At 56.3% G+C, this 23,949-nt stretch overlaps 2 protein-coding genes across 10 annotated transcripts in view; both read right to left on the reverse strand.

The window, feature by feature from the left end:
* Nucleotides 1–963: 963 nt before the first annotated feature.
* CASTOR1 (cytosolic arginine sensor for mTORC1 subunit 1) lies at nt 964–15,463 on the reverse strand. 8 transcript variants are annotated; one of them, XM_054542909.2, is made up of 9 exons: nt 12,980–15,463; nt 12,296–12,366; nt 10,944–11,131; nt 10,726–10,858; nt 10,396–10,522; nt 9,834–9,947; nt 9,587–9,669; nt 9,403–9,497; nt 964–3,412 (listed from the first exon to the last, which is right to left on the reverse strand). In XM_054542909.2, the coding sequence occupies exons 1-9, from the start codon at nt 13,090–13,092 to the stop codon at nt 3,326–3,328; spliced, it is 1,011 nt and encodes a 336-aa protein (XP_054398884.1). In that variant the 5' UTR covers nt 13,093–15,463; the 3' UTR covers nt 964–3,325.
* A 102-nt stretch (nt 15,464–15,565) lies between these two features.
* TBC1D10A (TBC1 domain family member 10A) overlaps nt 15,566–23,949 on the reverse strand; it is a 34,819-nt gene continuing 26,435 nt past the window's right edge. Inside the window, exons 3-9 of one of the 2 annotated variants that reach the window (XM_009234253.4) lie at nt 22,925–23,032; nt 19,241–19,347; nt 18,455–18,569; nt 18,310–18,375; nt 17,444–17,633; nt 17,174–17,328; nt 15,566–16,392 (exon numbers count right to left, since the gene is read on the reverse strand). In XM_009234253.4, the coding sequence (XP_009232528.1) occupies nt 15,931–16,392; nt 17,174–17,328; nt 17,444–17,633; nt 18,310–18,375; nt 18,455–18,569; nt 19,241–19,347; nt 22,925–23,032 (1,203 nt within the window). In that variant the 3' untranslated portion in view covers nt 15,566–15,930. The remainder of the gene's footprint in view (nt 16,393–17,173; nt 17,329–17,443; nt 17,634–18,309; nt 18,376–18,454; nt 18,570–19,240; nt 19,348–22,924; nt 23,033–23,949) is intronic. The other variant, XM_009234254.4, reaches the window with a different exon arrangement.

The raw sequence follows: 23,949 nt of genomic DNA on the forward strand, positions 1-23,949 counted from the left end.
TCTCGTTCTCGGAGAGACACCAAGGAAACTCTGGGTGTTTATTCTGATACGAAAAAGAGAAACAAATCCGGTAGTTCTGAGGGGGACAGAAGGCCATCAGCGCTTGCTCCATCCAAGGGCCTGCTGGTGGCCATTCAATGGGTGATAGAGGGTGACTGGCCAGGGCCAGGTCACTCTGTCTGTCCACAGAACAAGCATATACAGAAGGAAGGCAGAACAATGTGTCATTAAACACAAGTGCTGGGCGCCTCCACAGTCAAGAAGGCAGAGCTTAGTAACCGAAAGGTGAAAACAACCCAAATGTCCTTTAACAGATAATACAGCTGGGCACGGTGGCTCATGCCTGTAATCCCAGCACTTTGGGAGGCTGAGGCAGGTGGATCATCTGAGGTCAGGAGTTCAAAATCAGCCTGGCCAACATGGTGAAACCCCATCTCTACTAAAAATACAAAAATTAGCCGGGCGTGGTGGCGGGCACCTGTAGTCCCAGCTACTCGGGAGACTAAGACAAGAGAATCTCTTGAAGCGGGAGGTGGAGGTTGCAATGAGCTGAGATTGCGCCATTGCACTCCAGCCTGGGCGACAAGAGTGAAACTCTGTCTCAAAAAAAAGAGAAAAGAAACAAAATGTGGTCTACCCAAACCATGGACTATTATTCAGCCATAAAAAAGAGTGAAGCACTAACACACACTGCAACGTGGATGAACCCCAAAGACGTTATGCTGAACCAAAGAATCTAGATGCAAAAAGTCACCTATTACACAATTCCACTGCAAGAAATATCCACCATAGGCAAATCCATAGTGACAGAATGCAGCCTGGTGGTCACCAGGGGCTGGGGGAGAGAGGAATGGGGAGTGGCTATTAATGAATATGGGGTTTCTTTTTGGATTCATGAAAATGTTTCAGAACTAAATAGACAGTTGTGCAACATTGTGAATGTACTAAAGGGCCCCGAATTCATTTTTCTTTTTTTTTTTCTTTTCTTTTCTTTTTTTTTTTTTTTTGAGACGGTCTGGCTCCTTTGCCCAGGCTGGAGTGCAATGGCATGATCTCAGCTCACTGCAACCTCCATCTCCCTGGACTCAAGTCACCTCAAGCCATCCCCTGCAGCTGGGACTACAGGCACGTGCCAACACGCCTGGCTAGCTTTTAGTAAAGATGGCGTTTTGCCATGTTGCTCAGGCTGGTCTCAAACTCCTGAGCGCAAGTGATCCGCCCACCTCAGCCTTCCAAAGTGCTGGGATTACAGGCATGGCATCCAGCCCAATTAGTCATTTTTAAAATGGCTGGTTTTATATATTATGTGAAGCTCACTGCAATTAAAAAAAAAAAAATTTAAGGCAGAGCTGAAAAACACAACCAAGCCAAGGGGGCTGGAAGACAGTGAGTCAGACGTCAAGGGGGCAGGAGAAAGTCCAAGGGCCTCCCCTGGCTCTTCCTGTTTTATTGCCTATTGTGCACTTATCTAAGAGCTCTTATTCGTAGACACAGAAAAGCCTCACTTAAGTTGCAAAGGCCGAGGAGTGCTGGCTTAGGACAGGGCCTGATGGCAGCTAGGAAGGCTTTCCTCTTTGGGAGAGAACAAGCATGGGGAGGCGCCAACCGGAAAGCTGGTGCAGGCTGGGAGGTCTCAAAGGCAGGTCTCGTGAGCAGGGGGCTGTGATCAGGGAGGGAGAGGACACACTAGGGTTGAGACTGAGGCAGGGAGGCCCGCGGGGAGTCTAAGACAGCAACAGAGGAGAGAACATCCGTGGCTGAATCCGGTCCCTGGAAAGCATGGGGTGCCGACTGCGGAGAAGCACTGGGCTGGAGAGCCGGAAGGGTGGGGGGCTCTGTGTCAGGGCAGGCTGGCTGAGCAGAGTCCAGGCTGAGCAGCTCTGGGCACAGTGGGCAGAAAGGAGGGGCAGTCGTGCTTCTGGCTGCAGACAGAAGAAGGGGACAGAGAAGGAGAGGAGGGAGCGGGTAGGTGGGACACTGGAGAGGCCAAGGCTGAGGGAGCCAGGGCAGGAAGGTGGAAGGTGGAGGGTACTGGTGACTGCTCGGGAGCTGGGCCTTCTGAGAGCTGGCCACTGGAACCAGCACTGGGGGAGGTGGCAGTGCAGCAGCAAATGTCCCCTGATCAGGGAGAGGCAGGGAGGCCTGAGGGCATGTGGGTTCAGGGTAGAAAAGTAGACAAGAGGGTACACACGGGCGCATGTGTGAACACAAAAACCTGAAAGACGGCTGGGCGCTGTGGCTCATGCCTGTAATCCTAGCACTTTGGGAGGCCAAGTGTGGATCACCTGAGGTCAGGAGTTCAAGACCAGCCTGACTAACATGGCGACTAACTTGACTAAAAATACAAAAATTAGCCGGGCGTGGTGGCAGGCACCTGTAATCCCAGCTACTTGGGAGGCTGAGGCAGGAGAAGCGGTTGAGCCTGGGAGGCAGAGGTTGCAGTGAGCCGAGATCGTGCTACTGCATTCCAGCCTGGGTGACAGAGTGAGACCCTGTCTCAAAAAACAAAACAAAAAAAATCATGGAAGATGCCTCCATGCGCGCATACTCTCACAAACATACAAAACCAGCCCTGACACATAGAAAAACAGACTTGCAGAAACACAGACCCCCCCCAACACTCACATGTGTACACACATGCACAGATGCATAGACACATACAGCCATATACATGCAGGCAGGCACACATGCAGAAAGGGAGCCAGTGTTCTTACGTAAGCAGATACATGTACACCCACAGACAGCCTGACCTCCAGTAGAGGTCCAAGTACACACCCACACCAGGACACACTGTCACTTCTACATCGGTGTAAACTGTCTCGCATACATGCGCACCTTCCTGCCAAAACAGACTCATCTGTAGAGACGTATACACAGAGGTCTGCACTCACTGCAAAGGCAATGCTGCCCACGCACACCCAAGCAGTACACACACCCGTGCAGCTTGCAGACACCTCTGCAGCACAGTCACCCATGCAGCACACACATCCACATGGCACCATGATCAACCCCCGGGAAGGCAGCTCTGGGTACCCCATAAGAGGCAGCCTGGCTCTGGAACCCCAGTACCGGGGCTTGCCTGGGAAAGTGAGATGCAAACCGCGGCCATTGCCCAACACACCCACCCTGCCAGCCCCGGGTCAGGAAGGAGCCAGGGCCAGGCCTCGCGTGCCCGCCCACACATCCGTTGCCACCAGCAGCAGACACCCGGCCACCGACACAGACAGCTGGGATTGCAAGGGATCTTGCAAAATCTCCCGTCCCTCAGGGTTTAGCTAAATTGTCTCTTTGCCCAAGGAAACTCCCCAGGCTCCTGTGGGGACTCCTAACCTTCTTTCGGAATTCTGGTTCCGCATTGCCCAGCTGTGTGACATTGGGCAAGGCACTTCACCTCTCTGTGCTTCATGTCCACCTGGGTAAAATAGGAATTAACAAGAGCATGCGTTGAATATACAGTCATGCACTGCATAACATTTTCATCAATGATGAACCACATTTATGATGGTGGTCCTGTAAGATTATAATAGAGCTCAAAGGTTCCTGTCATCTAGTGATGTCTGGATGATCCGACCTTGTATAGATCTAGGCTAGTGTGTTAGTGTGTGCGTGTTGGTCATAGTTTTGGTGGGTTTTTGTTTTTGTTTTTTGAGACGGGGTCTTGCTCTGTTGCCCAGGCTAGAGTGCAGTGGCGTAAACATAGTTCACTGCAGCCTTGACCTCCTGAGCTCAAGCAATCCTCCCACTCCCGCCTCCTGAGTAGCTGGGAGCACAGGTGTGTACCACTACGCCCAGCTAATTTTTATTTTTTGTAGAGACAGGGTCTTGCCATGTTGCCCATGCTGGTCTCGAATTCCTGGGCTCATGTAGTCCTTCTGCCTTGGCCCCCCAAAGTGCTAGGATTATAGGCATGACTCACTGTGCCCGGCTTGGTCTTAGTTTTTTAACAAAAATGTTTAAAAAGTTTTTAAAAATTTAATTTTAAAATAGAAAAAAGCTTATGCAGTAAGAATATAAAGAAAATATTTTTGTTTAGCTGTACAATGTGTTTTAAGCTGAGTGTTAATACAAAAGATTTAAAAATTAAAAAATAAAAGTTTACAAAGTAAAACGTTATAGTAAGTGAAGTTTCATTTATCATTGAAGAAAGAAAAATATTTTTAATAAATTTAGTGTAGCCTAAGTATACAGTGTTTATCAAGTCTACAGTAATGTATGGTAACGTCCTAAGCCTTCACATTCACTCACACTCACTCACTGACTCACCCCGAGCAACTTCTAGTCTTGCAAGCTTTATTCATGGTAAATGTCCTATTCAGGTATTTTTTATTTTGTTTCGTTTTGTTTCTGAGATGGTCTCGCTCTGTCCCCCAGGCGGGAGTGCAGTGGTGCGATCTCAGCTCACTGCAACCTCCACCTTCTGGGTTCAAGCAATTGTCCTGCCTCAGCCTCCCGAGTAGCTAGGATTATAGGTGTGCACCACCATGCCTGGCTAATTTTTGTATTTTTAGTAGAGATGGGGTTTCACCATGTTGGCCAGGCTAGTCTCAAACTCCTGACCTCGTGATCCGCCCACCTCGGCCTCCCAAAGTGTTGGGATTACAGGCGTGAGCCACCACGCCCGGTGGGTGTACTGTTTTTATAATTAATTTATTGAGAGACAGAGTCTTGCTCTGTCACCCAGGCTGGAGTGCAGTGGCATGATCATAACTCACTGTAGCCTTCAACTCCTGGGCTCAAGTGATCCTCCCTCCTCACAGCCTCTTGAGTAGCTGAGTAGCTAGGACTACAGGCACATACCACCATGCTCAGCTGTTTTTTTTTATTTTTTGAGATAGAGTCTCGCTCTGTCGCTGAGGCTGGATTGCAGTGGCACGATCTCGGCTAATTGCAAGCTCTGCCTCCCAGATTCACGCCATTCTCCTGCCTCAGCCTCCCAAGTAGCTAGGACTACAGGTGCCCACCACCACATCCGGCTAATTTTTTTTTTTTTTTTTGTATTTTTACTACAGACGGGGTTTCACCATGCTAGTCAGGATGGTCTCGATCTCCTGACCTCGTGATCCGCCTGCCTTGGCCTCCCAAAATGCTGGGATTACAGGCATGAGCAACTGTGCCCGGCCCCAGCTTTTTTTCTTTTTTTTTTAGACAGAGTCTTGTTCTGTTGCCCAGGCTGGGGTGCAGTGGCACGATCTCAGCTCACTGCAAGCTCCACCTCCCAGATTCACGCCATTCTCCTGCCTCAGTCTCCAGAGTAGCTAGGACTACAGGCACGTGCCACCATGCCCAGCTAAGTTTTTTTTGTATTTTTAGTAGAAAAGGGGTTTCACCATGTTGGTCAGGATGGTCTCAATCTCTTGACCTCGTGATCCACCCGCCTCAGCCTCCCAAACTGCTGGGATTACAGACGTGAGCCACATGCCCAGCAATTTTAAAATTATTATTATTATTATTGTACAGATGGGCTTTCGCCATGTTGTCCAGACTGGTCTCCACCTGGGTAAAACTCCTAGGCTCAAGTGATTCTCCTGCCTCAACCTCCCAAAGTGCTGGGGTTACAGGTGTGAACCACCACACCTGGCTATGCTTTTTTTATACCGCATTTTTACTGTGCCTTGTCTATGTTTAGGTATATAAGCACTCGCCATTGCATTATAACTGCCTACACTATTCAGCACAGAAACATGCTGTACAGGTTTGTAGCCCAGGAGCAACAGGCTAGCCCAGCTGGCCCAGGTGTGTACAGGCTATCCCAACTAGGTTTGTGTGAGTACACTCTATGATGTTCATACAACAACCAAATCGCCTAATGATGCATTTCTCAGAACGTATCCCCTCTCCTTAAGTAACATGTAGACTGTATAGATGTAAATTAACCAAGCACAACACCTGCCCTCCCATACAGGCGAATGAGGGAAGTGGCTTCCCTGTGCTCACTCAGTAAGCCAGCCGCAGATGGCTCAGCATCCCCCGCTACTCTTTTCTCCTGCCTCCTGCTCAGGCCCTTCCCACCGGGCAGGATCCTGGGTCCCAGAGGAAGATGAAGAGCAATACAGTTTCTTCTCACCTCTACAGAGGACCAAAAAGCCAGCTGTGGAACCATTTGGCAAGCATGGGACCCGGCGGCCTCACCCACCTGGGAGGGAGATGAGGACTTTAAATCCTAAATCTCTGCTCCAGTATTTCAGAGAGGGGAATTTAGGAGTTCACTTCCTCTGTCTAGGCATGAAGATGAGAAAGGGTGGAAGTAAGCCGCTGACTCTGCCTGGCTGAGGTTTCCTCATCTCCCGTCCCCACCCACCCAGGCCCACATCCTCCCTGCAGATGCTGGGCACCAGGCTGGCAGTTGGAGGGCAGAGAGCCCCCTCCCTCTCCCTGAGGGACTGTGGGCAGGCCCCTCCCTGGGACCTGCTGCCATCTTTATGAAGACAGGCACTTGGGCTCCCCAGCCTGTGCTGATGTGGACAGGTGACCAAGAGCTCCCAAGGTGAAGGATGTGGGCTGCGTGCCAGTAAGTGCCCCCAACCTCCGTTATGAATGATCCACATGGAGCCCAACCCCGGACCCAGGCTAACCAGACCAGCTTCCTGTGCCCCGGGCCTCTGGGGGCCTGGATGGGACAAGGAGGTAGCTCTGTGAGTCTCCACCTTAACCTGAGAGATCTCAAGGTCAGCCTGTCTGACCTGACACACAGCATCAGCTGCGTGTGAGATTCAGGGTCACGTTCCTGGAAGATGCCCCCCCCTTTCTCATCTGTGTGTCCCTGGGGCACCTCCCACGCTCTGTGCCCCTGAGCCCAGCTTTGTCTCATGATCTCCCCAGCACTCCTAGGAAGGTGGCCCTATCTGTAGCCTGCTGGAGGCGAAGAGATGGCCCAGTGACCCCTAAGGACCCTATTATCTAGGAGCTAAAAATCCTCCACACAGACACAACGGGTATGTGGCAGAGACACACACGGGCACACTGACCTCAGGCCTGTGTGAGTCAGAGCAGCCCGCAGTGGTGCACCTGTGGCCCCTCACCCAGGCCAGCCTCATGGACAACCCCAAGAACTAGCGGAAGCCAGGTTGGGACTTGGCATGAGGGACCCAAGAGAGGCCTGAGGCCCTTGGTGAGCCGGGGCAACAGGAACACCAAACATTGCCAGGAACACCAGGCAATGACTCATAGGCAGACAGACAGATGGTGAGACCCCCAGGGCTGGATATGGGGCCAGGAGCCTGCTAGCTATAGGTTAAAGAGCCCCAAGAATCCTGACTCTGAAGCTCCCACCTCAAGCCCAGACATCCCGCAAGCCAGGGCCCACACCAGGTCCTCAAAAGAGAGGAACTGGGACTCCCATCCCCCCAACCCCCCTCCCCCAACAAAAGACAAACTCGGCCTGGCGTGGCACTTTGGGAGGCCAAGGCAGGCGGATCACTTGAGGTCAGGAGTCCAAGACCACCCTGGCCAATGTGGTGAAACCCCGTCTCTACTAAAAATACAAAAATTAGCCTGGCATCATGGCAGCCCCCTGTAATCCCAGCTACTCAGGAGGTTGAGGCAGGAGAATCTCTTGAACCCGGCAGGTGGAGGTTGTAGCGAGCTGAGATTGTGCCACTGCACTCCAGCCTGGGCGACAGAGCGAGACTCCATCAAAAAAAAAAAAAAAAAAAAGTCAAACTCCAAAGAAATGCCCCCCTCCCCATGTTCCTGAAGGAGCTGTCTCCTAGGTCTCCATGCATATGGGGAAACTGAGGCTGAAGCGAAGGGCTGGCCCGGAGGGCCCCTGCTGCTCACTCACCAGGATGTGCTGTGCTCTTGGCTCCTGTGATCTGCAGCCCGAGGCCCCAGACCCCCGGTCCCCAGGAGCAGGGCGGGCGCATTGCCAGAGGCCTGTCCCTGTTCTGGCTTTTCTGAGGAGCCACCACGACCTCTGAGTACACAGAAGTCACACCCTTCTTCCCTGCCTGAGCATGGGCGGGTCTGGGCTGAGGGTACCCGATAGCCTCCCCGGGGGCATCTGTGGGGCCTCATCAGGCCATAGCAGGATCCCAGCCTCACCAAGCAGGGAGGCGGCCCCCGAGGACAGAGCAGGCTCCAGGTAGCCTCCAGGTCCCTGTCCCATTCTCCTGGCCCTGAACTTTAGGAATGACTCCAGGAGAGCCCTGGTGTTAAGAACCGACTGATCTCTTAGCCAACAAGAGGGATGGCCAGAACTCAGGCAAAACCCAGAAAAAAGCAGGCTGCGGGCTAGAAGAAAAAAAAGTGCTTTTGGGCCCTCCTTGGTGGGTTTCATAGCAGGCCGGCCACATCCACAGTGACAGGGAAGGCTGGGAGACTTCCCCAGACAGGAGAGTCTGGGAGTCTCTGCCCAGGTTCAGAACCCTCTGGGCTATTTGGAAGCTATTCTGAAATCTGGGAACACCCCAGATTTCAAAGGCAGGCATGGGAATGGGAATCATGTGACCTTGGCTAAGTCATGTCACCTCTCAAAGCTTCGGTTCCTTGTCTGGAAAATGGTGATGGTTTACTGAGCTGTGGTGAGAGGTGAATGAGGCAAGGCCAGGTGAGCCCAGTCCCCAGCCAGCTACACAGAGACCAAGACCTCAGATCGAGGGGACCATGAGGTGGAGCCATGGCTGAGACTCAGACCCAGAGGACCCCCAAGGACCGTAGCCCAACCCAGTCACTACAAAGTCCTTTATTAACAAGTCAATAAAAACAGAAGAGAGAGAGATGTCAAAATACTTTCCTTGGAGGCCCCAGGAGGGAGAGGCACTGTCAAGATTCACCCGGCCAGGGAAGGCAACCCCACCAGAGGCAGAATGGAGGTCAGGGCCCTGTCTGGGGGGCAGCTGGCCCAGGAAGGCTGGGGGGAATGGCTCAGGCCTCAGGCAGGGACTGTGCAAATGCCGAGGCTGCGCAGGGAGTGATGGGTTGGGGGCTTAAGCCCCGAGCACCGTGTTCCCCTGCGTGGGCAGACACGCAGTCAGGCTAGCACCTGCCCACTCCACCTGTGAGTGTACACAGGTGTCCGCGTAAAAGCCGGTGCCTGCACGCAGCTTACATACAGAGAGTGGAACGAGGGTCCCCAGCAGAACAGGGGGCTCATTCCAGAGCTTAAGGAAATAGCTTAGAGAAGTCTTTGGAAGCCTGGGTAGAGGGGAGAGCAGGGAGGCTGCTCTGTTCCCCATGGGCCTCAGGAAGCCAGGCCTTCCTGCCGCCGCTGGAGGACCTCGATGACGCTGCCGATACCGTCCTCGGGCACCTGAGGGCAGGTGGGCAGGAGGGAAAGGTCAAGGCAGAAGCTGGCCAGGGCCACCCCTGACTTCCTGGCCCAGCTGAGACTACCTCCTGCTGCCCACATTTCTGGACCTCACTCTCCCCTCAGGAGCTCCCTCCGCCCCAGCCCTTGGTGCTCACCAGGGCATGGTCGAAGTTGAAGGTGCTGATGTAGTAGGCAGAGATGTCAGCGGCAGCAAGGGGACCTGCGATCTGTGCCACGATGCCACATTCATCTGAGGGTGGTGGAGGAGGGCCACATGTGGCACATGCCGGTTGCTCCCCAGATACTCCCCAACTCCCCAACACCGGGAACGGCCCTCACCAAAGCCCAGGGGCTGTCCACCGATGCGCACCATCCTCCACAGCTCCCCCGAGGAGCTGGTCAGCAGGAGGTCACTGGGGAACCTGGGGAGGGAGATGGGTGATGGGCAGGGCACCCCCATCCACCCCTGCCTGACCGTGAGCTCTGGGACAGGTACACCTGCTGACCTCAGAGTCTGATGCCCCACCTCCTCCCTGCCTGGGACTGGCTGGGACCTGGGGCCCACCTGGGGTCAGGGGTCACCTACTTTTTCTGTGTTTCAGCATCCATGACAATGGAGATATAACCCTCGATGAGGGAGAAGGCAAAGAACGTGATGGAGCTGGGTTCAGGACTGCTAGAGGCTGCCTCCTTGGGGGTGCTGGGGAGGGATGGGAGGTTTAGGGGTTCTGCCAGGCACCCAGCCTACTGCCCCTGCTCCCGATCAGCCTCCAGAACCCTGGGAAGGAGCTGGCATGGTGGCCTGGGCAGGCTGTGCCATCTCTGCTACCCAACCAAGGGTCCAGCCCTCTGGAAGGTGTGGGTGGGGATGGGGGAGGACAATGAACCCAGCCTGTGCCAAAAACAAAGGATTCCACGGTGAGAGGGCCAGACCAGGTCATGGCTTAGAGGACCCCACTGGAAGGGGATCCACCTTTGGGGCGAGAACCTTCCCCGAACATCAGTGAAGCACAAGTGAGCGTCATGGGCTGCCAGGAACCCCAAGAGAGGACAAGCGAGAGGTGCAAAACTGATAGATGGGCCGAAGGTGGTGGGACAGAGTGTAGGGAACAGTGGTGTAAGGACAAAGACAAAGTTCCAAGGTCCACCTGTGCGAGTAGAAGAGGACATCTATGAGGGTGGTGGCGATGGCTGGAAGCGTCTCAGGGTCCAGTGTGAGGACACAGAAGCGGTTCTGTGGGCTCTGGATGGGATGCACCGTGGGGCTGGGCCCTGCTGGAGGACAGCAGCAGGTGAAAAGGTGTCCGTGGGCTGGGGCGCCCCCTGGTGGCCAGTCAGGGAGAGGCGTGGGCCAGGGGCGGGTCTTGCTATCCAGGAACTGGCCGGGGTCCTCCTGCCCCACTGGGGCCCAAAAGGGAAGGGACCCAGTGGGAAGAGGAGGCCCTGCCCAAGTCCAAGTGTCAGGGGGCGGCCCTCACCATGCTGAGTGCGGGGAAAGCCATTGCTGAAATCATCCCTCGTCACAGGCACAGGCTCTCCGCCCACCTCGCGGTAAATGTCGAACTCCTGGGCCAGCGTGTGGATCACCACGGACAGGTCCTGCTCCCGCACCTGGGCCACAGCAGATGGCACATCACATGGGCTCCCAGGTACCTATATCCACCCTGCTCTGCATCAGCACCAGCAGGAAACTCACCAGGATGAAGTCCGTCTGGTAAGTGGACAGCATCAGCACAGACACGTGGTGCTCGGCCAGTGGCGCGATGACCGAGCGGGCGATCTTGGTGACCCCAGCAGCCTGCACTGCCGCACCACTGTGAGACGACACGTTCAGCACCAGCCATGTGGCCTCAGCTACTTGCAGGAACTCAGATGGGGGCAGCTCTGTGGGCAGGGGACATGTCAGGTCAGGGTCTACAAGGCTGGCCCCTGCCCCTCTCTGAGCCTCAGTTTCCCTTTCTGTGCCTTGGAGGGCTCCATCAAGGTAAGAGCAGGTCTGGAGGCTGGGGCTGTCTCCCCCTAGTTCTGCTCCTGAAGTCCCTATGCATGCAAAGACTGAGAAAGGCTTCAAATGCTGGCCTGGTGGCACTGAAACTTCCCACTTAAGATCAGAGGTCCAGATTCAGACAGACCTGGGTTCAAATCCCAGCTTTGTTAATTTGTCTTGTGACCTGGGGTGGGTGATTTGAGTCTCAGTTCCCTCATCTGTAAAATGGGACGACAATATCTACCTCACTACGGTGTCTTCTGTGGGTTAGCAGAAGCTTTGTACCACATGGCACCACCAGGGGGCATTCGCAGATCAGGTTGGCTGGGGGATTGCCTTCCCCTTTTGCAGACCCAGACTTCTGAAGTAAAAAAAGGGAAACTAAGGCCTGCAGTGGAGCATGGGGACAGGCTAAGCTCCAGCTAGCTGGCCTGAGACTCCAAGCCTGTGAGGATGGGCCGGGCCAGCAGCAGGAGGAGGAGCTAGGCGTCAGCTCCAGGCCCCAGGGAGGGCCCAGGCTGGCGTCCAGTCCTGAGCTGGGGCCAGGGCCTGGGTGGCTGCTATTCACCCCAGCACAGCCAGGAGGCCTCCAGGACCCTCCCCTGAGATGGCTGCCTGCTCCTGCATTCCTTCCCTCAGACTCCTGGAGTTCCCAGACCAGCAGGGGAGGAGGTGACCCAAACCAGGGAGTAAGACCAGGAGGAAATAATACCCAGGGACTTCTAACAGCAGCATTTGACTGGAATCATAACAGAGGCCCTTCTGCAGGCCTAAGACTGCTGAGTGCCCCTCAGCGGTTTTAAGTTTATAAAGGCCTCATGGGACCCTATGTATCAGAACCATAACTATACCCATTTTACATAAGAGAAAACAGCTCAGAGAGAGAAAGTGATTTGCTCAACGGCACACAGCCAGGGAGTGGTGGAGTAGGATTCGAACCCTGACCCATCTGCTTTTAAGGCTTAAGCTCTTGGGACGGATCCCAGCAACTGGTGAGAACCCTACAGAATGGGAGCGCGACAAGCCCCACCCGTACTCCCGTTCCCCAGACCAGCCCCCACCTTTAAAGCCCTCCTCGTCCACCATAAGCGTGTAATCCTCAGGGGTCTCCGTCAGGCTGAAGAACTTGCACCTGGTTGGGGGTGGGGAGCATCTTCAGCTTGGTGTGGAGAACTGGGGGTCGGGAGTGGATTTCTCTCCATCTGCCCCGAGACACCCCCGCGACCCTGGGCCGGGCGCCTTCCTGCCCCCCTCGGCCTTTAATTTCCAGGGCAATGGGATGTTAGCCCAATCTCCGGGGTTGGGGGCTACTTTCTGGCCTCCCGACCTCTCCAGGAGCCCTCCACCCCTCCACTCCTGGAAGGAGGAGAGGTTCACACCCGCGGCGACAGCCCCAGGGGCGTCGGACCTTGGACCCCCTAGTCCAGCACCTCTGACATGAAGGGAGGCGTCCTGGAAGGAGCTCCCCGCAGTGACCAGGTAGGAATGCCCCCATTTGACACTACTGAGTTAAGCATTGCCCATCCCAGGCTGTTTGCGCTTTGCCCCTGGGAGGGGGCCTCACGGGGCCGGATAGGCGGCGGTCCCCCAGGCCGGATGGCGGCCGGAGGGGGAGAGTCCTCCCCACCCGCTCCCGCCCGCCTGCCTGCCTGCCTGCCTTACGGCGATCCTAATCCTCCGACCCTGGCCCGGAGCGAGAGCAGAGCCCCCAGCCCCCATCTGCGCTCCCGAACCCGGGCGCGCACCGGCTGCGGCGGGGCAGGAACAGCAGCTTGATGAGCGGGTGGGTGTAGAGCCAGAGACCGGGACGGGCGACGCTCAGCACCCGCACCCGGTGTTCTAGGATGTGCAGCTCCATCGCGGCTCGCGCGGACCCGACCCCGCCGCCAACCAGACCCAGGGCGCGCGGGAGGCGGGGCGGCGGGGGTGGTGCCCAAGCCTTAAAGGAGCCGCTGCGCGGCCGCGTCCACGCCGCCGGCTACGCGGCTGACCCGCCCAGCCAGGCGTGGCGTCCGGCTCCTTGACGGCCACGCCCCGCGGGAAGAGAAGCCTACTGGGTGGTCACGCCTCCTCCTAACGCCAGAACGTCATCCCGCTTTCCAGCCAGCCCACCGAGACCGCCCCGAACGGCTCCGCCTTTTTTAGCACTCCTCCAGGCCCCGCCCCTGACGCGCCCCCTGCCTGGGCTCCGCCCTTTCCGCGGAAAGCCAGCTGCGCAGCGGGTGGGAGCATCCCGGAGGCTAGGGGACGTTTCTGTCCTTCTGGCACACACGTGGGTTTCATGATTGAAGTCCTTGAGACAGAAGGGCCACGAAAAACTGGAGCTCGGCTAGGACCAGAACGCTGCCCCCAAATCCCCGGAGCAATGAGAGGCACAGGTCTCCTCTGCAGCTCTGTCCCCCGGGCGCCTTTCGCTCTCCTGCCTCTCATGGCTGCAGGGGGCAGGGCCGCCAACACAGGATTGCGATTGATGCCTACCCTTCCCCGCTTGCGAGGGGGCTGACAAATTGAAACCTGGCCTGGTAGCCCCACTTGTTCCTTTCATCCAACTTTCAAAATAGAAGGCTCCCCACCAGGGGCACACAGAGGTAGAATCCTAGCCACCTCTGCCTGAGCGACATACTTTGGGTTAGGGGGCTGGAGGTGGCCAAGGCCTAAGGCTTGAGGTCCCTCGATACAAACAAAACCCGGAAGTGCTTGAGCCAGTAATGCCCAGTGCTCAGACTTTGGTAGGGGAGGCCCATGCAGCTGAGGTTCAGTGAGTACTCAGACCTCAAGCCTGAAACTTGAGCCCCAAAGCCTGCAGCCGTTAGCTAGCCTGTGCACATCTAAACTTGCTTCAGGTTCAAGGAGGCCCCCAGCACTGGCAGACACCCCAGATCTTATCAGGCCTCCACAGGTCTAAGAAGACCCCAAGGCTGAGCAGGCATCAGCATGTCCATGTTGGCTCCATGCAGGGCCGAGAATGCTCCAGGGGACCCTTGTCTGGCCTGAGCACCCTGAGGCCTCAGATGTGAGGCTTTGAACCAAGTAGATTAAAGCAGGCCTCAGGCCTGATTGGGACCCAGCAGGCCTGAGCAGGCCCTCTGCCTGCTCTGGAGCCCCCACCATAGGCAGATGGAAGCCAAACTAAGCCTCCTCCTTGGACTCTCGGGCTTGACACATTCCTGTGAAACACTGTGTAGCCACCACATCCTGGCCTATCCCCTGGAGGACTAGGGGAAGGAGGAGCTTCTCAAAGCCTGAGCCCATCTCATCAATGGCAGGTGCAGATAGAGTGGGAAACCATGGGGCTGAGGGGAAGGAAGCAGGAAGTGGGGTGGCCTACCCTGATAGTCTCTTGAGACCCTTCACCTCCCTAGGCCTCAGTATCCCCAGCTGTACCAGGACAGGATGTTCCAGGCCCAGGCGAAGCCTGAAAGCTCCCAGGGAGGCTCTGCTCCTCCCTCTCCTGCCCCCTCCCGCTATGGCCTGGCCTGGCCCAGCTTGGTCATCTGCCAGGAACAGCGCTATTGTTTGACTGGAAAAGCTGCTTCCTCAGCAGAAGGGGGGCCTCTCCCAGGGACACCCTGTCCTTGCCCTCACCAGTCATCAGGTTGTGACCGCAGTGCCTGCCTGGGCCCTCAAGGGCAGAGTCGGGTCTCCTGGAGCCCTGGTCAGGAGAGGAAGCTGAGTGAGGGGCTCTTGGTGCAAATCCGGCTGAGGCTTTCCCATTCAGCTCCTGTTTCCTCGTCTGTAAAATGGGGCTAATCGAGCCTATTTGACCAGTCCAGCCTGGCACTTGGCAAGTGCTCAGTAAATCGAAGGTGGCATTTTATCAAAGAACCACAATTCGCCCCCCTCCCTGAGGGTCTGGGCTGAGCCTGTGAAGACATTCGTGGTGCTCCACTCCGGGCCCCGTCCCTGACCCCAACCCAGAATCAGCTCTCAGAAACTTACTGGAGCCTAAGGTGGCATCCAGGCCAGGCCTTGAAGGAGGAAGACCCTGAAACCTCCACCTTAGGAGTCCCTGCCCCCGTGGTGGGTGGGTGAGGACCAAGGCCTAGGGAGCACACCCTGCTCTGCCCAGCACTGAGCTCCAGCCCTCATCTGTGTCCCTCATCTGTGGCAGAAGGTATACATAAGGCAGTGGGGATGGGGCAAGTGAAAATGGGGGTTAAGAATGCGGGCTGGCCAGGGACTTGGCATGTCCTCTGGCAAAGGTACCTCTCAGAGAGGCTCTGGTGCTGGGCTGGGGCCCAGGAGAAGGGGCTCTGTAGGGCAAAAAGAGATGCTGAGCACCAAGGTGTCCAAGGTGGTACCCCCTTCCCAGCCCCTAGCTGTACACGAGCTCTCTATACAAGGCTGTTTATTTCTGTACAAAACCATGTTTCTATTTTACACAAAGAACACCCCACCCTTTGCCCTCACACCAGCACCCTAACCCTGGGGAGCATCCCCCCAGGAGAAGGGGGCTGAAGGAGGCCCCACCCCCCAGGCCCTAGCTTCTGCCTGCCCTGGCTGGGCCAGCCCGAGTGCCACTGTAAAGAAAATAAATAAGGAAGCTCAGGCAGAATCTGTGTTGGACCAGCCAGACTCCAGCCCAGCCCAGTAGCCAGGCAGCTTGGCCCTCAGAGGGTGGACAGGCCGTGGAATGTCAGTTCATGAACCGTGTAGGTATGTGGAGACCCCGCCCTGGAGGCCTTAGCTGCCAGGGTTACAAGTAGGTGTCCTCACTCTCTTGGGACGTCAAGCTCTCCTGGGAGCGGTGGTGGGCTGAGACCTGGGGAGGCGAATCCTGAGGGGCTGAGTCCTTTGGGGGCACATGCTGTGGGGGACATGCATCTCCTGCAGTGGCCACCACCATGGCTTGATTTGGGGCTGGGGGCTTCTCCAGCTGCCCTCTCGCCTTCGTCTGTTTCCGCTGCTCCTTCTGGGCCTGCTTGGGTGGCTTGGGCTTGGCTTTGGAGCCAGGGAGGGGGGCATCTAGGGGCAGGCGGATGGACGGTGAAGGTTGTAGGGCAGACCGGGGACCAGGTTCTGCATCCAAGATAGCCTTGGCACCATGCAGCCTGGGCGGGGAGCGGCACTGCAGCTCACCCCGGGTCTCCTGCCAGCGCCGCAGCTGGATGAGGTGTTCGCGCTCAATCTGGCGCTCTGTCACGGGCAACTCCACCACCTGCAGGGGCAGTGACACAGGCAAGTGGACGCCAAGAAGAAGGACCTTCCCCTTCTGCCTCCCAGCCTGGGCCCCCAGTCTTCCTCAGCATCCCCCAGCCTTGGCCACTAAACACTGACCCCAGGAAGGATGAGGGTCTAGTCCCAAGCTGCAGTCACAAGCCCCACAGCTGAGTGCCAGGTGAGCTGGACACTTGAGACCCACCGCCTCAGAGGAGAAAGCTGCCCACAGCTTCACGAGTCCACCTGCCTGACTATGGGGCTAAAGGGGTAAGACCCAGACAGACAAAAACCTGCTCTCTGCCAACCTGTCACCCACCGCTGCCTAGGCTCAAATTCCAGCTCCACCTGGGTGGGTGACTTTAAGGGGAGTTGCTTAGTGATTCTGCCTCTGTGAGCCTCCATTTCCTCATGTGTAAAAGCTGGCCACGCATGTTCCACCTAACTGCCCCTGAGAGACAAGTATCCATAAAGAAAGAAGAAAGAGAAATAAGAGCTAAGGCTGCGAATGGGGTACCAGGGAGGAAGAGGGGGCCGTGGGTCAACATTCTTCTTCATTCTCAAGCGGCTCGGATCCAGAAGGCCCTGCAGAGCCAGGCCTCTCTGTGCCCCATGCTCCTTACTAGACAGAAGGATGAGGTCCACCCACATGTTCTGTGCTGCCTAGCAATGGTCCTGGCATAGGACCCACCCTCAGGGGTTGAGGGTTAGCGGGACCCCCTTCAAAGGACCCCCACCTGTCTTCCTCCCTCCCCATGATAAGGGGCAGGCATGGGCTGTACCTCCTGGACCAGGAAGGCCTCCTGCATGATCTTGGAGCTGAGGCTCCGCAGTCGCTCGATGGTCTCGTACTGGCCCTGGCAGGCTTTCACCTTCTCGGGGGAGCCCAGCGCATGCTTCAGCAGCACCAGCCCCACCCGGAAGATGATCTTGACCCCTGCATGGGGGATGGGCAGTAAGTACAAGGAGGCTTTTTGGGGTTTCTCTGCAAAGAGAGGCCCCACTGTGGGCTGCTGGGGACAGGGGTGCTCCCCCCAAGCCCAGCCCAGTACCTTCGCAGAAGAACATGTCCCAGACACGCAGCACAGAGCTCCAGGGCAAGGTTCGGGAGAAGGCGCACATGAACCACTCTGTCATATAGAGGAGCGGGTCGATCTTCTGACGGCTGAGGTGCTTGTGGGCCACTGGCGACACCTTCTGCAACAGCGAGAAGAGGATCTCCCCGTCCAGCTGGATCGCCTCCTAGGGAGACAGCGAGGCCACGAGACCATGACCGTGGGCTGCAGGAGCCAGGGCAGAGACTACACCCCAGCACCCAGCACCCAGCAGGCTCAGGTAGCTACCACCTGCAGGGGGGTCTGCCTCTGCCAGGTGCTAGGATACAATGATGAGCAAACCGGAGCCAGCTGGTCCCCTGGGGGAGCTTATCCTGAGAAAGGCACATGAGCAAAAGAGGCTAGGGGAGGGGGAGGGGGCTGAGTGCCCCTAACAAGGCTAGAGCAGGACTGCTCTCAAGCATGTGCTGGAGGGTCTCGCCTGTCAGGGTCAAGGAAGCTCCCTGAGGGCTAAAAGCTGAAGGAAGAGAAGTTTTTAGGGGACAGCACGGGGAAGGGAGCTTCCAAGCAGATTTTAGCCTAGGACAAGGCCAAGGCCAAGGGAGGGAGGAACTTGGTGCCCTGGAAGAACTTCAATTCTGCAAAGCGGCCAGAGCAGCTACAGGCTGAGATGAAAGTCAATGTAGAAGGGATAACATCACAACTCAAGAGACCTAACCCTGGCAGGCCTTGGAACTTCAGCCTGAAGGCAACAGAAGGCCGGAAAGTTTTTAACCTGGGCAGGAGTTACTATGAGAGAAGGGCCTGGAGGGGCCACAGAGGGTGTCCAGCCCGGGGCAGGTCCCAGGCCAGGCGACACTCACCAGTTTCTCGCTGTAGTAGCCGGGCAGGTACTTCTCACAGATCTGTACCAGGCACCAGAAGGCTTGCTGTGGGCAAGAGAGACGTGAGGCCTTGCCGTTGGGGGTTCCCCACCCACCCCCCTGCCTGCCCAGGGCCTGGTGGTACCTCAGCAGGCATGTGCATGAGCAAGACAGCGGCAATGGGCGCCTGGGCCTGGCAGTAGCCCTCCTCGGGCCGGTACAGCGTGTAGGCCTTCAGCACACGGAATAGGTCCTGCTGGCTGTGGAGAGGCCGGGCAGAGCAGTGATGACCGGGGTGACTCTGCTACCCACGGCCTTCACCTATGCCCCACTGGACCAGCCTGCCTCAGAATCTGCCCCTCCCTTGAGAGGGAAGGTGATCTGCTTGTGGTCACCAAGGGGTCAGTTTCCTACTGGAGCACATGGACTCTCACGTGCCCAGAAGGAAGGAGGTGGGGAAGGTCTCCCCCATGACAGGGGAGGGCAGAGGCTCAAAGAGAAAACAGGGAGCAGGGCCAGGGTGGGATGTAAAGCTATGTCAGGGCTGGAAGTAGGGGCCCCTCACTCAGCAGCTATGGCCCCTTGGCCAGGCCAGCTTTGTCCCTGCATCTTGTCTTGGTCCCCTTGCCTGCCCTATCTCTCCCCTGCATACCCTCCACTCACCCAATTCCCTCTATCCCTCTTTCTCCCCAACAAAACCTGTTTCCGGAAGAGGGCCAGGCCGGACAAGCTCTAACACCCTGGAGTCAATGAGGAAAGCCCCCCCAGAGGTAAGAGGAGATGCTGAGAACACACATGAGACTCAAACCAAAAAAAGGGAAATGCTAAGAGTGGAGTAGGGGGCACCCAGCTTCTGAAGCCCTGAACTCACTGTACCTCCTTAGACCCCTTAGAGACAGGCCCTAGAGACACCTCCCACCTCACTGCTCACCCGTGGCCCCCCCGGGACACAAACATCTCATGGAATGGGAACTGCCGGTGCAGGTCACGCTCAATCACGTCCAGCCACTTGGGGTCCCCAGGGGACATGTCCAGCTCCTAGAAGCAAGGGCACAAATTAGGGGCTGGGGAGGATGGAGGTGGGCTTTGCTGACAGGACATGGCTGCCCAGGAATTAGGGGAGGGGGCCCTCCACTAAGGGCAGTGCCCACCCAAGCCCATCACAGACTGGGCCTTCCCAAGGACAGGAAGAGAAGCTCAGGTAAGGATGCCTGGGCAGGGGCAAAAGGGCAAGGAGGGAAGGGCCCTGGAAACCTTAAACCTGGCTCTAAGAAGACCGATGCGGGCAAGAGTGTCCACTCCAGCTGCGACTGGAAGGACCTCTAGACATTTCATTCAGGAGTCAGTTAGATACATTATGTCACATCCTTAAGACAGAAGGCTGCTTCTCTGAGCAATAGCTACCAGCTATTCCCACTTCTCTGAGCCAGGCGCTAAGCTGGGCACAGGGTACCTGTGGGCCTCACTGATCCTGCTCCCCAACCTCCAGAGTTAGGACCTATCATTACACCCTGTTCACAGATGAGAAAACTGAGTGTCAAGGCCTCATGGCTAGAAAAATGGTGGAGCTGGGACTGGAAGCCAGGTCTGACTCAGAGCCGTCCATCCCAGCTCCTCAGCTACGTGCCTCCCTGTGCAGGTGGCGTCACCTATCCAGGAAGCTGGGTGTGTGTGAGATCTGCACAGAGCTCTTTCTGGAAGGACATGACATCTGTCAAACCATTAACCTCAGATACTTCTCTGGGTGCCGAGGTTTCAACAAAGTTTTACTCTTTTCTTTGAACGTCTGTGAACACTTCAGTATGTGCACCTTTACAAAACAACAAAGCCATTACAAAAAGGAAAATCTTTTCTTGGTCATTTGAAATGTTCTGTACCTTGATCTGCATGTTGGTTACATGGATGTGTATTACTTATCAAAACTCACTGAACTGCATGCACATTCAAGATCTATGCATTTTGCTGTATGTAAATTCATACCTCAATTTTTAAAAAAGAAAGAAAAAATAAATAAGGAGGAAGCCCAGAGGGCTGAGCAGGGAAGCAGAGTATTCACCAGAGGAACCAGAATGTGCTCAAAGGCGTGGCCCAGGCACTTTCATTGGAGTGTTGGTTTAAGTACAAGTTGCCTGCAGAGCAGGGGCAGCATCAGGGAAGGCCCTCAGGAGGGAGGCCAGGTCCTCAGCAAACATACCCAGTGGGCGCAGACCCAGACCCTGCCCTGACGAGCAGGTGACTTCATACAAGCCCCTTTCCCTCTCTGGCCCTCAGTGGGAGTGTCCTAGCATTAAGTTCAAGAACCTAGGGTGCCAGGAACTTGACTAGAGGGTAAGGACTGAGAGGAGCGGCTGACAGAGTGTTCAGGGCTGGAGGGGAAAGGGAGCGGCCCCCACACAGAGCCCTAGAGCAGGCACATAGCAGAGAGGTAGATGCCTGCCTCTGGGGCCCCACACACCCTTGTGATGGGGGTCAGTATACTGTGCACCTCTAGGTACTGTCTCAGCACAGCGCAGGTTTGCTTTTGTCAGAAAGGGGAAGAGGGCCCCACAAATTCTCTTAGCAGTTCCCATGAGGTAGGAACCCGAAAACCCCACAAGTCAGTTCCTAGGATGTGTTCATCTGGCACTTCAGCAGCCTAAGGCACTTGGCCACACATGGTTGGTAAGAAAGGAAAAGGGGGTAGCTGCAGATAGAAAGGGCACCGGCAGACAAGCAGGTACCATGGTCACAGGGCCTGTAGCCTCCGCCAGCCTGAGGGGTACTGGCACCATCATAAGGTGAAGCCAGAGAAGAAAGCCAGGTAAAAAAGGACAGGGAGGTCCTGCCTGCCCAAGGAAGGAGGAAGAAATAGCACGTGCAGGAGAAGGAGCCACCAGGGCCTGCAGAGCCTGCCCTGAATGCTGAGGTTGGGATGGGCCACCTGGACTGGGTATTGAATGGAGGGCCCTGTGGGGAGAGAGCACAGAAACAGGTGCATGCTGCCATCACAGACCCCCACTGTGCCCTGCCTCGGCACAAGACCTGCAGCAACCAGGGGAAGCTCCCCATGCTTCCTCTGGGTCACCCACAGGCAAAGTCCTTCCAGGTGTGCTCACAAACCATTCTTCCAGCCCCCGGGACTGTGCAGGAACCCATCACTCAGCTTCGGTGCATCAAGAAGGCCTTCTCTGCCAATCCACCTCCTCACACGAGCAACCTTCCATACCCCCTGGGGGTGGCTGATTCTTCTCCGGAAGCACTGCTCTGCACACACATGCACACAGCTCTGCGTTCTGCTGCACACACGCTCACACTTGCTGAACCACACAGCCAGGAGGCTGATCAGGCTGCCCACGCTCTTGGCTCTCATGCCTGGCTCTGGCAGCCTGATGTTAACTATGGACTTGGACTGGGGCTCCCACCCCTGAGCCTCCCGCTTTGCCCAGGATGCAGCCCCTCGAAATGGAAGAGATGTAGCCACTAGGAGGAAGACTCTGGAGTCAAGAGGCTGCTCCAGTGGGGCCTGGTATTGGTGCTCTGGGGAATAATCCAATCAGCCAGATTCAGACCTACCCCAGCCAGACACTCTACCAGCTTCCCTGCCCCTGCAAGTCCACGTGTTGCCAGCAAAAAGCTCTCGCCCTCTTCAGTCAACAGCAGAAACTCTAGGCTACCTTGCCCTGCTCCTGCCCAGTCATCTCAAGGAACAGGTTTGGCAAGACAAGAGTGTTCACTAAAGAAGCATGAGATATGTCAACAAAGAGCTGGTGATAGGCAGCTCTGCTCTGTCTCACTGTCTGCCTGTCACCAGTCCCAAGGGCCTGCGAGAAACCCCGATGCCTGCGGCCAGATCTGGCAGGTAAGCCAGGGCAACCCCAGGGAATCCAACTGCTTCCCCATAGTTCCCTAGGGGAGCAGGCTGGAGGAGCTGCTCAGCTCTGAATGGAGAGGTATTTTACTCTGGCCAGCTATGGGGCAGGGAGCAGCAGGAGGGATATCGGGACAGGAGGAGGGATGACAACAGAGGGCACCCTCTCTGGCCACTGACTGGCGTCTGACCCCTTGAGATACTTGGGCAGTTCCCTTCAGCCCCCTTGGGTCTGGCTCTGCTACTGCCAGGGCTGATGACCCCACAAGACACACAGGTGGGCTGTGCTGGCCAGGCTTGGACAAGGCAGGAGAAAGTAGAGGATGGGAGGCCAGGAGGCACTGAAGGACCTGTGGTCCTGCTAGTCAAGCCCCCATAGGCCCAGAGCACAGGGCCCAAGGCAGTCAGGGAAATGGTCTGAGTGTCCCCTCCTGATGACCAAGAGCAGGGAGGTAGCCTACTGAGCCCAGGAAAGCAAAACCTGAGTGGTCATCAAGAGAAAGAGCCGGAATAGGGGGTACCAAATCTGGCCATTCCACTGAGGGCTGCTCAGGGCTGGAGCCTCAGTTGTACAGACCCTCCAGGAGACACAGGTACCCAGGACTGGGCCAGTCTGGCCTGCTGGGGCCTGGGCAGCTGGGCACATGACTGGAGGTTTCATGGACTGCTCATCCTGTGCGGTTCAGGTGAGCACATGGAGGATTGCTGCCATGGGGAGGACACCAAGAGATGTGGAAGAGAGGGCAGGGCAAAGGAAGGGAAGCTTACATCAAACTTTCCAGGGTTCTGCTGTAACTTCACCTTGCCTCCTGACAGGTACTGCCAAGCACGGCCCCGCAGAGAAGGCGGGATGCCCTTTTGGCACCGCAGACGAATCTGAAAATCAAAAGGACAGCTGAGCCCATGCAGCCACCCAGGCAGCTCCCCTAGCCCAGCCCCTCTGCCAGTTGGTGGTGGGCCCTCAGTGCACACAGCAGCAAGAGCAGAAACAGGGAGAAAAGAGGACTTTCACCGGGCAAGGTGGCTCACGCCTGTAATCCCAGCACTTTGGGAGGCCGAGGCGGGTGGATCACCTGAGTTCAGGAGTTCAAGACCAGCCTGGCCAACATGGTGAAACCCCATCTCTACTAAAAATACAAAAATTAGCTGGGCGTGGTGGCGGGCTACTCGGGAGGCTGAGGCAGGAGAATCATTTGAACCCGGGAGGCAGAGTTGCAGTGAGCCAAGATCGCGCCATTGCCCTCCAGCCGGGCGACAAGAGCAAAACTCTGTCTCAAAAAAAAAAAACAGACTTTCCTACTGTTGCTACCATGCAGATCCTATGGTGCAGGGAGAGGAGGTGACTGCAATTACATATGCTAACACCAGGTGATGGCAGGGTCCCACATCCCTGGTGACGACACAGCCATTCCTGAGGTCTACCATGGAATTCCAGACCCTCATAACTATCTTCTGAATCAAAATGGAACCCTATAGGCGGGCGCACTGGCTCACACCTGTAATCCCAGCACTCTGGGGAGCTGAGAAGGGCAGATCACTTAAGGTCAGGAGTTCGAGACCAGCCTGGCCAACATGGTGAAACCCCGTCTCTACTAAAAATACAAAAAATTAGCCAGGCATGGTGGTGGGCGCCTGTAATCCTAGCTACTTGGGAGGCTGAGGCACGAGAATCGCTTGAACCCAGGAGGTGGAGGTTGCAGTGAGCTAAGATCGTGCCACTGCACTCCAGCCTGGGCAATAGAGCGAGACTCTGTTTCAGGAAAGCTGTTTTTGTCAGGAAAAGTTTTCACTGG

Source organism: Pongo abelii, chromosome 23, assembly GCF_028885655.2.
Source record: "Pongo abelii isolate AG06213 chromosome 23, NHGRI_mPonAbe1-v2.0_pri, whole genome shotgun sequence".
Taxonomy (NCBI): domain Eukaryota; kingdom Metazoa; phylum Chordata; class Mammalia; order Primates; family Hominidae; genus Pongo; species Pongo abelii.

Excerpts from the sequence above, each read along its gene's own strand:
- CASTOR1 (XM_054542909.2), bottom strand. The coding sequence starts at position 13,092 with ATGGAGCTGCACATCCTAGAACACCGGGTGCGGGTGCTGAGCGTCGCC. Across the intron at positions 12,367-12,979 it reads TTCCTGCCCCGCCGCAGCCG|GTGCAAGTTCTTCAGCCTGA; the intron begins GTGCGCGCCCGG and ends ACCCCCAACCAG. Across the intron at positions 9,670-9,833 it reads GATGCTGAAACACAGAAAAA|GTTCCCCAGTGACCTCCTGC; the intron begins GTAGGTGACCCC and ends CTCCCTCCCCAG.